We start from the raw sequence: 13,915 nt of genomic DNA, 5'->3' as shown, positions 1-13,915 counted from the left end.
TGCCTTATGAATATTATCAATATTCTATCTGGAAGATCTGTCCGATTATGTTAGTAGGGTGTTAAACTCTCCTATTGCTATTGCATTCCATCAATTTCTCCCTTTATGTCTGTATTTGCTTTATGCATTTAGGTGCTTCTCTATTGGGTGCATATGTGTTAAAGAGAGTAGTATCTTCTTGTAGTGCTCCTTTTAAGATGTAGGGTCCTTTGCTATCTTTCTTTACGTCCTTTGTTTTACAGTCTATTTTGTCTGATATAAGTATTCCTACTCCTGCTTCCTTTGTCATTTCCATTTGCATGAACTATCTTTTCCTATCCTGTCACTTTCAGTCTAAGCATGTCCCTTACCCTAAAGTGGTCTATTGTAGGCAGTACATTTTAGGCTCTAGGTTTATTACCCAATCTACCACTCTATGTCTTTTCATTGGAGCATTTCATCCAATGATATTTATGGAAATTATTGATAGATGTGTGTTTATTGCCATTTTAAACTTTGTTCTCCAATTGATTTTATATTTCTTATTTGTTCCTGTCATTTTCTTTTCACTTTTCCTTTCATGTTTTGATAATATTCTTTTTTGTTATCTTCATTTTTTTCTTTTGTTTTTTTGACCTTATTGTATGCTTTTTTTTCCTGGTTACCCTGAATTTCAAGAATTTTAATCCATTACTATATCTATTTGCTTTAGACCGGTAATCATATTGGCTCAAACACATCCTAAAAAGATCAAGAACAAGAAAAAAATCTACATTTTCTTCCTGTGCTGTCCCATATTTTATGATTTTGTTATTCTCTTTTATATCTTCATGTTTATTCTCTTCTGTTCATATCATATTTCCAGTTGTGTTCTTCTCTTTCTATAGTTCCCTGTTTCTTTTATATTTAGAGGAGAACTTTCAATATTTCTTTTAGGATACGTTTGGTATTGGTGTACTCTTTCAGTTTTTGCTTGTCTGAGAAATTCTTTAACTCTCTTGTTCTACAGGGTAGTCTTGCTGGGTAGAGTATTCTATGTTGCAGTTTTTCTCTTAAGGACTCTGAAAATATCTTGCCACTCCCTTCTGGCCAGCAATGTTTCTTTAGAGAAATGAGCTGAAATCCTTATAGAGGTTCCCTTGTAACTAACTCTATGTTTTTCTCTTGCTGCCTTTAGAATCTTTCCTTTATCTTAATTTTAGCCATCCAAATTATAGTATGTGTTGATGTAGGTCTGTTTGAGCTCATCTTTTTCAAAATGTTTGTTGTTTCTGTACTTGGATATTGTTTCCTTCTTTAGGTTTGGGAAGTTTTTGGTCATGAATTTCTTCAAATATACTTTCATCACCTTTTGTCTTTCTTCTCCAACTGGGACCCTTATTATGCATGGACTGGCAGGCTTTATATTATGCCACAGGCCCCTTACATTACATTTTCATTTTTTATTTTTACTGCTGTAATGATTGATTGATTTCCATTATCTATCTTGTAAATAGATATTTGTTCTTCCACATTATTTAGTCTGCTCTTGACTGCCTTTAGTTCAGCTTCTATTTCCACAAAGGAGATTTCTGATTTTAATTAGTTCCTATTTATATTTTCTATTTCTTTTTCACAGTAATCTGCATTTTTATTAATAGCCTGTCTTACTTTCTTCAAGGCTTTTATAACTTCCTTTTTCAACTCAGGTTGTAGTAGACTGTCAAGATCTATTTCATTGTTCATTCTTATGGGGACTTTTCTTGTTCTTTTAATTGGGAGCTGTTCCTCTCCTTCATTTTACTTGTATTTCTCTGACTCTGTGATTTAGGTGTAATGGTTATCTACTATGGTCGTGAAGATATATATTTTTTAATTTTAAAAGTGGGAGTGTTACTGTGTAGACTGTGCCTGTGTAATACTTTTGTCATGAGAGCTGTTTTTCAGGATATCTGTATGGATATTTACCATGTCTGTCCTCCTCTATGCAGTGACTGTTATCACCTTGACTTGGGGGGATGTGACTGCTGTTGTGGTGATCAGAGCCTGCACTGGTGGTTGCGTGGTACCTCCTCTTTTCTCTGTGGTTTTCACAGCCATGACAGGGGCCAGGTCTGCTCCCCTTTTTCTCCCCTGTTGTTGGAATAGAGTCTTCCAGACGAGTTTCTGAGCTGTGGTATGTGGTACGTATGAGTGGAATGCTTCCATTGGGAGAGGAGCAGCTGAGTATTCCTTCAAAGATGTCCACTGGGGAGTGCCCTCTTTGGTGTTTGTCACTCATTGTGCAGGCTTACAAAGTGTAGTTTGTTGACACTGCCATTGTTCTTGCCTCAACCATTGGAATGCCATCAACCCACCCTAGTCTCCCCCAGCTTCTTCACCCAGAGCCACCACGGCAGATCTGCTAACATCAAGCACTTACACCTGCCATAATGCACATGCACTCAATACACCATGAGCCACAGGGTAAGCCCAGAACCCAGACATGAGTTCACAAATGCAGGCTTAGTGTTAATGGCAGACTAGCTCCCACCACACACCTGAACTATGCTAGATTGTACCAGAGGCATGCGTCCACAAAGGAAGCAGTAGAGAAAATTTGCCACAACAGCCTGGGGCTTGACAAACCTCAGTTTCACCTGTGTAGTGTCACAATCTCTGGGAATATTCTCAGGTTTCAGCCCTGCCTCTGACAAGAGATGCCCACCAGCAATTGTACCCCTTTAGAGCAAGGTGAATACAGTGTCTGAACAGTGCCCCTCTTCAGGTTAGAATGTGGGTCACCAATGGTACAGAGCAACGCATTCTGGGCTGTTATGGTTGTCTTGTGTTGTTTGTCTCCCCATATACACACCAGCAGTTGTGCTTTATATGGGAGACCAGGGCCGCTCTGGTCACAAGCCCAGCCTCAACCAAGCCACACTCCAGCCCCCTGATGCTGTCTCTGTGCTGTTAGCCCCATTCCTCTCCTTGTGGTCCTGCCTCTGCTCTAACACCCAATCCTGGCCTAACCTAACTAGCTCATGTCTCAATCCAGAGATTTCTCTGTTCTGTCTGCCAAGCAGGTGCTTATCTGAAGCTTCTTTTCTGTTCCAGCTGACCTCCCCACTGGTGAGTGGGCTTCCCAAGATAAGGGTGCTTTTCCTCCTTTGAGCTCCTTCCCTAGGTGACAGGTCCAATACCAATTTCCATTCTTTTTTTTTTTTTTTTTGCTGTCTTCCCAGATTTTTTAAGGATGTCCCTTTTATTTCCAATCATAAGAGATATTCTGCCAAATTTCAATAGGCATTCTGTAATAACTGTTCCATATGTAGATGCAGAATTTGATGTGTTCGTGGGAGAGGGTGAGCTGTCTGTCTTTCTACTTTGCCATCTTGGCAATGCCCCCTGAACTCACTTATGATAGAGAAATAAATTTGAATCTCTTTTAAACTACTGTATTTTGGGATCCTTTTTTAAAATAAGCAATTCAATGTACACCTTCACTAACACATTTATCCACCTTATCTAGCATTCTCACAAATTAGGTGAATAAGATTTTCTCTTATAGATATGGCCAAAATTAAGTTATATAGCTAAAATAGAAAAAGTTTAGAAAATATAGGAGAAAAATAAGAAAGATTCCCATCATGCCATATAAACAGGCCAGTTTCTTTGCTTTCCTCTCACTGCTTTAGCTCATATTACTTTCCCCATTTAAAAATCTCCTGTTCCCTTTACTCCACATAGCCACTTGCCTAATATTTCTTCCAAGTTCACCCAAATTTATTTCAACATTCCACATGAGGTTATCCCAAGGGTTTCCCATTCACAGTGATCCCATTTAATGTTATGGCATTTGCTTACAAAAAGTCTGTATATCACGTTTCATCATAGATTTTCTTCTGCTGTGCCTGACACATGATATGAAATTCATAAATGTCTCTTTAAATAAATGAATCTGTGAGTAAATCAAGGTTCCTGTATTACGAAAAGTCAGGTCGCATAAGTAGAGAATTGATATCTGAGTCAAACAATTTTGGGTTGAAGTCCTTGTTTGGTCATTATTTATCTTCAATAACTTGAGCAAATCACTTGACACTTTTCAGTTTCCTAAGTGGTAAACCAGAGATAACATCAGATGATTCTGAACTTGGGTGTCTTTTGTAAAGAGTAAATGAACATATATCTGTTTACAACAGCTAGCATATAGGTCATACTTAATGTTTCCAAATTGCTAGAAAGTAATGTTAATTACAGCTAAATCACACCATTTAACTCTATTTGTTGAACTCCATTTTGTATTAAAACCAAAAAAATTAGTAAAGCAACCCAATATAAAATAAAATTTAATAGTTCTGATGAAAAATCTTTGGGCCACAGGTAAGACTCTAGTCTTCATTTCAACCCTGGTCAGTTTTATGACCTTAGGCAGATAATTGATCTCTCTAGTCATATCTATGGTACAGTGGTAAAAACAAGGCTACAGATCACATTTCTGACTCCAGATAAGAGTGAGTAAAAGCAACTCATTGACTCCTCCTACTCATCACTGATTGGCACAGACAAAACGAATTCTAATACAATCCTGTTCTCTGTACAAAAAGAGCAAAAAGAAAGACCCAGAAAAAGGGTGGCCTACCAGGACTGAAACTTTCAGCCTTTTTGTTCTGGAGACAAATGCCATGAAAAAGATTTGACTCTTACCCACCATAGCGGGGAGGGGCTATAACAGCATAGAATATGGGTGAAAACTTGTCTTCACCCAACATTAGTAACAACAAGGTGATGCCTCTCCCCTGCTGACTCTGTGAGCTCTAGTTTGAATATCACCTCTGAACTGTATTAGAGTCTACATGGAGGAGTCAGAGGGTAAAATTCTGAGTCCTACCACTGTACAGAAATAAGGAGATACCCATTCCCACAGAGACGTTATGGGCACGTACTGACTTCCATTCCACATGCAGCAAGGAACAGGCTTTCCTACTCAGAGGGACTCCAGTCTTTTCTCCCCATCCTCATTCTCTCCAGCCTGCACTGATGAGAATGTGGGCTGGGGTCCTGTGGGGGTGGCAACACATAAGTGTGGTAGACCAGTATAGCACTGCAAGGGTTTTATAACATAAATTGATATTTGAACTATAATCCACAAGGGTGAGCATTCCTAGTAGGTTGACTACCTGCTAAAATGCAGATTTATACAAATTCCATAGTCATATAACAAAATACCCAAAATGTCCAGGATATAGTCCTACATTACTTGTGTTACAAAGAACCCAGGAAATCTCAACTTGAATGAGTTGAAGACAGCACTGAGATGATAGAGATGTTGAAATTATAGGGTAAAGATTTTAATGCAGCTATTGTATGTTCCAATAAACAACTGTACTCTTGAAATTTTTGAAAAGTAGAAAATTTTAGCAAATAAATAGAAAATATACAAAAGAACCATGGAGAAAATTTTAAAATAAAAAATAAAATAATCAAAATAAAAAACTCTCTGTTGATGCAGTGTGTTAATAACAGAAGAATCGGTGAAATTGAAAACATCATTAGAAAGTATCCAATTTGAACAACTCTGAGAATATAGACTGAGAAAAGAACAGATATTGAGCTTCAGGGACACTTGTTAGAATGACAAAATATCTACCAATTGTGCCATCAGTATCCAACAGTAGTAGAAGGCAGTGAAAAATAAATTTGAATTGAAAAATATTTGAAGAATCACTAGCTGAAAAATTCTCAAACATGGTAGTAGAAAAACCTACAGATCCAAGAAGCTGTGAGTGAACGAATAAATCCAAAGACTTCAACACCAAGACATATTATAATCAAATCTCTAATAACTAAAAACAATGAAAACTACTTGAAAGCATGCAGAGGACATAAAGTAATTTCTCATCAAAAAACCAGCTCAAATTACAGCAGATTCCTCATCAGAAACTAGGGTGGCCAGATAGAAGTAGCATAATATAATTAAGGATGAAAGTAATTGTCAACCTAGAATTCTATATCCAGGGAAAATATACTCAAAAAAAGGAGGTGAAATAAAGCCATTTTTAGATGAAAGAATGCGAAGAGATTTATTTTAGCATTTAGACCAGTTCTCCAAAAATGGTTAAAGAAAGTTCTTTAGTTACAGAACAAAGAGCAATGGAACGCATAAATTAATGAGTAAATGCACTAGACTATTCTTGAAATAAAAAATTGTGTTTGACAGTCAAGAATAAAATTATAATACTGTCTGACATTGTACTCAGTGTATGCAGAAATAATATATAAGACAGTTTATGTATTATAAAGATGGGAAGGTAAAGTGATGAATAGTTTTAAGGTATCTATATTCCTCCTGAAGTGGTAAACTATTGACTTACTTCAGTAAGCTGTGTGAATAGCATGTAATTTACAGCAACCACTGAAAACACAATACAAAGAGATATACTCAAAAACACTACAGAAAAAACAGAATTTTAAAAACTTGTTCCAGTGCCCCACAAGAAGAGAGCAAAAAGAAAGAGAGAAATAAAATACAAAGTAAAAAAAATAGAAAGTAAAATATCAGATTTAAGTGTTAACATATCAATACTTATATTAGCTATAAATGACCTGAATTCACTAATTAAAAGAGAGAGACTGGCAGAATAAAAAGAAAAGAACCCATCTCTATGCTATCGATAAGAAACTCATTTTAAATGTAACCATGTAAGTTAAGGTTAAAAGTGAAAGAATGGAGAAGAATAAACTATGCAAATCCTAATCAAGACAGCTGGTTTGCTGATAGTATATCAGACAAAGTAAAGTTCAGGCAAAGAAAACTATCAGAGATAAAAAGAGACATTAAGTAATACTTGAAGAGCCAATTCACCGAGATGGCATAACAATGCTAATATGTATGTAGCATATAAAAGAGCTGCCAAATGCATAAATGACAAGTAGCAGAACTGACGAGAGACACAGACAAAATGGTAATTATATTTGGAGAACTTCAACATGCCTCTCCTAGTCACTGAGAGAATCAGTAGCTAAGAAGTCAGTAAGGGTACAGAAGAACTAAAGAACACAGTCATCTAATTATTTCTAATTGACATATAGTATAGAACACTCCATCAACAGCAGCAGAATACATTATTTTTTCGAGTATACATGGTGCTGCATCTTGGGTCATAAAACTCACATTTGTATATTTAAAAAATTGAAACCATAAAAATATGTCCTCAGACAATAATGGACTCAAACTGGAAATCATTAACAGAAAGATAACAGGACAATCTCCCAGTACTTTGATACTACACAACACACTTCACAAACAAGGGGACAGGTTTAGGTGCCTAGCTGTAGAATTCTGTAGACTAATTCTGCCCCTTAGTGGTACCAATGGGGTGGTTCTCCCAGAAAGTGATAAACCCTTCCCCATCTGAATGAGGATATACTTTAGGCTTGTGTTTAACGTGCTCCAGGTACTTTCCAGGCAAAGGGAAACCAATATTTGTTGGGAACCTACTATAAGCTGTATTAAACTTGACCATTCACTGTTTTATTTGATGTTCACAACTGCCTATCACAGTGTTGTCTCTCAGTAAGTTACCAGCGCTGAGAGGCAGGGAAGCAGTTGAAGATTGTTGGGAAAGTGTTGGATGTTGGAGAGAATTTTAAGGAACTCAGAGTGGCCACAGTTTCAAAGCCCTGACGGGAGATGATTACAAAGAAATGGAAAGAGGCTACAAGAAGGGTTTCAAGTGGCTCCCTAAGGATTCTGAACTTGGGAGGCAGCTGGAAAGTAGGGAGAAATCTAAGCTGAGCAATGTCATTTTAAATGATTTCTTTAGAGGGAGTGGATTACAGAGTGAGGAGGCTGAAGGTGAGGGGCTCAGTCCTGGAGGGGATGGAAGAAAGTCAGTTGGAAAGTGGTTAGGATTTAGGTAATGACATTTTACTCCTGGGAAATGCAGTCTCCAAGAAGGAAAGTAGAGCATTCCCCACCCCTGTTGATAATACAATTAAAAAAAAAATAGTGGTCGTATTACAAATAGGATGTACTAGTAATGTGTACCATGACACACAACTAAATGACTTAAAGAACGTATCATGTGTGGCATATTTAAATAGTACACAGTTTCCAAAATTTTACCCCTAGAAAGGGCAGGTGGAATCATTAGTTGAAGGTGAGGACAACAAGGCTCAAAGCGGGGTGTACCTGGCTGCCTGCTTTAGCGTCAGAGCCCTCCCCATCCTTCTGTCCTTGGTACCCAAATTGGCTCTTGCCCTACACGTCAGGGTGAACCCAGGCAGCTTTGCCTTCTCTTACCCGCTGAAGCGACAGGTGAAATTCCTTAAAGCCCAGATAGAAGAGGTGTCCCACGAAGGGCAGGCGCCGGGGCGCAGGCGGGTAGTTCTTTGGGCGACGACTTTTGAGGAAATCAGCAAAGAAGAGAAATACAACTGCACCCAGCAGGAGAGAGCGGAGACAGAGCAGCCCCCAGACAGCGGCTGCCACGGAGCCCAAAGCTGCAAGCATGGCTGAGATGCCGGCTACCTCCTCAGCGTTCTGCGCAGGCCCTGGTCTGAGGCGGGGCTCGGAGCCTGAGCTCCCAGCCCCGCCCCCTTCCCGGCCCTTCCCTTGGCCCCGCCCCCGCCCCGCCCCGCCCCACTCCAGGCAGTGCCTTCCCCTCCCCGCCCCCAGGTCCAGCCACCCTGACACCGCCCACTCGCAGGTCCCAGCCCCCACTTGCCTGCCTTGCCTGCCTGGCGACCAGTAGCCAGGCTTCTGCCAGTGTTCAGGGCTCTTTCCCCAGACCCGCCTCCTGCTGCAACCCCTCACCCCCACCAGGTACTATTCTTTCCTGAATCCAGCCTGCCTGCCAGCCCCACCAGAAGCCAGAGGCCAGATTCCTGGGAGAACATGACCAGGTTTTGGAAAAGGCCAGTCTTGGAGCTTTTTTAGTTGCTATTTGCAAAGCTTGTCTCTCTGTGAGATCATGGGCCTCTAGGCGTTATGGTTTCACTGCATCTGAGAGTGACACAGACTTGAGCTCTTTGTTTCTCAATCACTCTCTCTCCCACTGATTGGAACTGCTCCTGGTGAACTTTAATCAGGGTAACAGCAGCACTTGACATTTCTTGGGCACTTACTATATTCCAGACGTTGCATTAGACTCTACATAAATTGTTCAATTCCAACAAAATTATGCAGATGCTTTCTTCCTTCCATCTTGCATTTGCAGAAACTGAGACGGAGACATGTCCCAAATAAGTGGAAAGTAAATGAACCCACTGGTCTGCAAGACATCTTAGGACTCCCTGGATTTGAAGATAAAGAAACATGTGGAGCTGGCTGGCCCTGTTTGAAGTCCATGAAACCTTTTGTTAGAGCAAGCAGGTAGAGGGATATGAGCAGAGAAAGGGGGATGCAGGCCAAATGGCAGGAACTGAGCAGAAGGTTCAAGTTACTGACTTCAACTTATGTTCTATAAAAAAGTGAACAACACAAAATTAATAATATCCTTAGTTATAATCATAATGGGATGAGTACTGGCATTGGTGTTCAATATTATTTTGTACTTTATACTTCTCCCTACATGTTCTGTGTCCTGTACTAATCAATCCCCCAAATCATTCAGTTGCTTCAAAAAAGAAAAGAAAGAAGAAAAACAGGAAGAAGGAAAAAGGAAAAGCTTAATGTTGTGTATACAATTTTGTTGAACAAATCACACACAGGAAAACATGTAAAGCAACTATGTAGAATATTAATTGCCTGGTGAGAAGTTACCATATTATTCCCTTCATTGGCCTTTATGCCACACAATTTCCTGAATAAATTGCTAATTAATTAATAAGTTATTTGTTAATTGTGGTTACAAGTATCAAGTGATTTTTTTCAGCATTGATTGAAAGCTGTTGTGTGAAACCTGTCTATCCAGAGATATTACACCATATAAATATTAAGAAATTCTTTAGCTAGAATATTTGTTGGTATTAAATTATATATCAAATATTTGAAATGAATTTGAGGTTAACAGTAAGGTACATTTCCTAAGCAACAATGGTAATTTCTTCATTTCAAAATTCCCTATTTTGAAACTTTAAATTTCTATTAGTTGTCTTATATCTTCTTCTACCATATAACTACATTATTTGACAATTAAAAGACACAAATTTTTTGAATGCATTTAAGGATTTATTTTAAAAATTTATATGCTGCATTATTTTTATCAGGAAGTAACTTGGTCCATCAAATCTCTTTTGCTTACCTAGGATTCAAGTCAAACTGATTTTCAAAATAACTGTAAACAAACTTAATCTAAATGTGTTAACAAATATCCCTGGATATTCTATTTATATATCTTTAATGCCCTGAAAATCTGAAGGGTAATCTAAACTGGCATGTTTTAGAGTATTCAAGAAAGAAAAAAAAAATCCCTGCTTTTTATACCACCATTTTAGATTTGACAAAGATTTTGGTGAGGAAAAATGGTATATACTATAAGAATTGACAAAACTCTGAAAATTTCTTTCTGTAAAAGATGAAACACACAGTAATTAAGTAGAGTGAGTCATGGAGGATCAGTGTTTAGCACTGGATAATTTGTACTTTGTGTTTATATTATAGTATCCAGATTGCAAGTACAGTTGACCCTTGAACAACAGCATGGGTTTAAACAGTAAGGGTCCACTTGTATATAGATTTTTTTTTTTCAATAGTAAATACTGCAACACTACAGGATCTTCAGCTAGTTGAATACATGGATGTCTGAATCCACGGATGCAGAACTGTGTAACATTTTAGTATTTGCCAAAATGGCTTTATAAAAGGAATCCTAAATTTCTAAGTTTTGTATAAGTTAAGCAAAAGTAAAGATTTTCTCAAACAAAAATAGAGGGAATCTGTTGCTAATAGACCTGCCTTACAAGAAATATAAAGAAGTCATTCAGAAAGAAGGAAAAAGATACTCAGATTTACATAAAGAAAGGAAGGGCATTAGATTAAAAAATAAATTAAATTTTTTTCATTTTTCTTAATTGATCTCATAGATGACAGTTGGTTCAAAATAAAAATAGTAACAATGTATTCAGAGATTATACCTTACAAATAAGTGACACGAATGAAGCAGTGTTGTAAGGAAAGATGGCGGAATTAGGAAAACTCTGTTATAAGGTACTTGCACTATTGATAAAGCAGTTTGGTGTTATTTTAGAGTGGATTTGGATTCCTTGAGATGCTTATTGTGAAGTCTGGGGCAACTATTTGACAATTTGAGAAAAAGAAATATAATCAATATGCTAATACAGACAACAAAATGGCATTATATAAAAGACTGAATTAAAACTAGAGAAGACAGAAAAAGAGTTAAAGACAGAAAAAAAAAGACAAATCAACAGCAATGAATAGAAAACAATAATCATATGGTAGCTATTAATCTGTATCAATTACCACTTTAAACGTTAATGTTCTAAATGCACCAATTAAAAGACAGTATCTGTCAGAGTGGATACAAAACTGAGGTCTTTAATCCATTTTGAAAAATCGCTGGGTCAGGGATAAGACCCTACACTCAGTTTCATCCCTGGACACTATATGACATTAGGCAAATCATTTATCCTCTCTAGTCATCTCTCTCTCAGTGGTAAAACAAGGGTACAGGTCAAGTTTCTGATTCCAGAAAAAATTCAGTAAAAGCATGATTTGGATTAATAGGATAAAGATTTTAAAGCAGCTATCATAAGTATGTTTCAATAAACAATTACACTGTCAAAAAACTGAAATTAGAAAATTTTTACAAAGTAATACAAAATATGCATTACAACAAAGGAATTTTAGAACTTAAAAATGTAATAACCTAAACAAAAACTTAGTGGAACGACTCAATGCCAAGTGGTAAGGAAGAATCAGGGACGTTGAAGACATCAATAGAAAGCATCCAATCAGAACACAAGAGAAAACAGACTGAAAAACAAAAAAAAACCAAAAATTGAGACTCAGGGACATATGTTAGAATAACAAAAGATCTAACCCTTGTGCCATCAGTGCCCAAGAGTACCAGAAGGAGAGGAGAAAAAATGTGGATTTGAAAAAAATATTTGAAGAAATGATAGCTGAAAATGTTCTCAAACTTTGTAGCAGAAAAACCTACAGATCCAAGAAGCTGTGAATGAACCCAATAAATCCCAAGAATTCACACCAATATATATTATAATCAAATCTCTGAAAACGACAAACAATGAGAACTTCTTGAAAGCATGTGGAGGGCAACAACTCACTACTTATGGGAACAACAACTTAAATTAAAGCAGATTTCTCATCAACACCCAGAGAGGCCGGAAGGAAGTATCACAACATTTTCAAATTATGCAAAAGAAACTAGGAACCTCGAACACTATATCCACTGAAAATGTACTTCAGAAATGAAGCTGAAGTACAGACATGCCTAGGTGAAGGAGAGCTAAGACAACTTTTGACAGCAGAACAGTTCTAAAAGAATGGCTAAAGAAAATTCTTCAGATAGAAAAGAAAGACCTATAAAGGGTAAATAAATGGGTAAGTATACTACACTATTCTCCTGTTGAATTGAAAAAAATGTGTTTGATAGTTAAAAGCAAAGCTATAATATTGTCTCATGTGGTTGTCAATGTATGCAGAGATAATATTTCAGACAATTATATCATAAAGTAGGAAGGGGAAAGGGACCTAAAGGGACAGTTTTAGGATGTCTGTATTCCACTTGAAGAGCAAAAATGTTGATACTACATTAAGCTATGTATGCATAGCATGCAATCTTTACAGCAACTACTTAAAACACAATACAAAGAGATATACTCAAAAACACTACAGATAAATTAAAGCTTAATTTAAAAAAAAATGTTCAAGTGGCCCACAGGAAGACAGGAAAGGAGAAAAGAGGAATAAAAAACAAAGTGAAAAAATAGACAATAAAGAGTAAAATGGCAGGCTTAACTGTTAACATATGAATAATTGTGTGAAAATATAAACAATCAAAATTCAACACTGAAAAGACAGAGACTGGCAGAATTAAAACACATATGACCTGCCTACATTCTATCTACAAAAAAAATCATTTCAAATATAACCATATAAGGAAGTGAAAGGTGAAAGAATGCAGAACCATATAGTACGTAAATACAAATCAAAAGAGGAGTGTTGTGAGTATATTACATCAGAAAAAGTAAAGTTCAGGCAAAGAAAATGACCAGAGATAAAGAGGGACATTAAATAATAATTAAAGAGCCAATTCACCAAGATGACACAACAATTTCAATGTGTTTTCACCATAGAAAAGAGCTTCCCAGTACATAAATGAAAACTCCGGGAACTGTCTAGAGACACAGACAAACCTGTAGTATGTAATTATTCGGAGATTTCAACATGTCTCTCCCAGTCACTGAGAGAATCAGGAGAGAAGAAGTCAACACAAATATAGAAGAAATAAAGAACAGAGTCATGGATCTAACTGACACGTAGTATACAACATTCCACCCAGTAACTGCAGAATACACATCTTTTTCCCCCAATTAAGCATGGTGCTGTAGCTTGGGTCATAAAACCAACCTTTACATATTTTTTAAAAATTGAAATAATAAAAAATATGTTCTCTGACAACAATGGACTCAAACTGGAAATCATTAACAGAAAGAAAACAGGACAATCTGCCAATACTTAGAAATTAAACAACTCATTTCTTAAACAAGGAGAAAGGTTTAGAAGTGTAGCTTTGTAATTCTGTGACTAATCCTGTCACTTCATGGTGCCAACTGAAGTGATCCAGAAAGATATCAATACATTTATCCAGAAAGTGATAAACCTTCTCCATCCGAACTTTGAATACATTGTAGACTTCTGTTTAAATTGCTCCAGGTTCTTTCTACGCAAAGAAAGTTGGTACTTACTATTCACTCTATTAATATTGACCATTCACTGTTTTATTTAACTACCTGTCACAGTCTTGTCTCTCAGCAAAGTAGCAGC

General features: G+C 37.0%; 1 protein-coding gene across 2 annotated transcripts in view; it reads right to left on the bottom strand.

The window, feature by feature from the left end:
• The window catches only part of LOC102535306 (cytochrome P450 2J2-like), a 59,484-nt gene that overhangs the window by 27,779 nt on the left and 17,790 nt on the right, over positions 1 to 13,915 (bottom strand). Inside the window, exon 1 of one of the 2 annotated variants that reach the window (XM_072974331.1) lies at positions 8,243 to 8,481. The exons of the other annotated variant lie outside the window; for it this stretch is intronic. Coding sequence (XP_072830432.1) covers positions 8,243 to 8,452 — 210 coding nt within the window. The 5' untranslated portion in view covers positions 8,453 to 8,481. Of the gene's footprint in view, positions 1 to 8,242; positions 8,482 to 13,915 lie in introns of those variants that run through there. 2 annotated transcript variants of the gene reach the window in all.

The sequence above is a fragment of the Vicugna pacos genome, chromosome 13 (genome assembly GCF_048564905.1).
Source record: "Vicugna pacos chromosome 13, VicPac4, whole genome shotgun sequence".
In the NCBI taxonomy this organism is placed as follows: domain Eukaryota; kingdom Metazoa; phylum Chordata; class Mammalia; order Artiodactyla; family Camelidae; genus Vicugna; species Vicugna pacos.
This window is presented reverse-complemented; position numbering and strand designations above follow the sequence as displayed.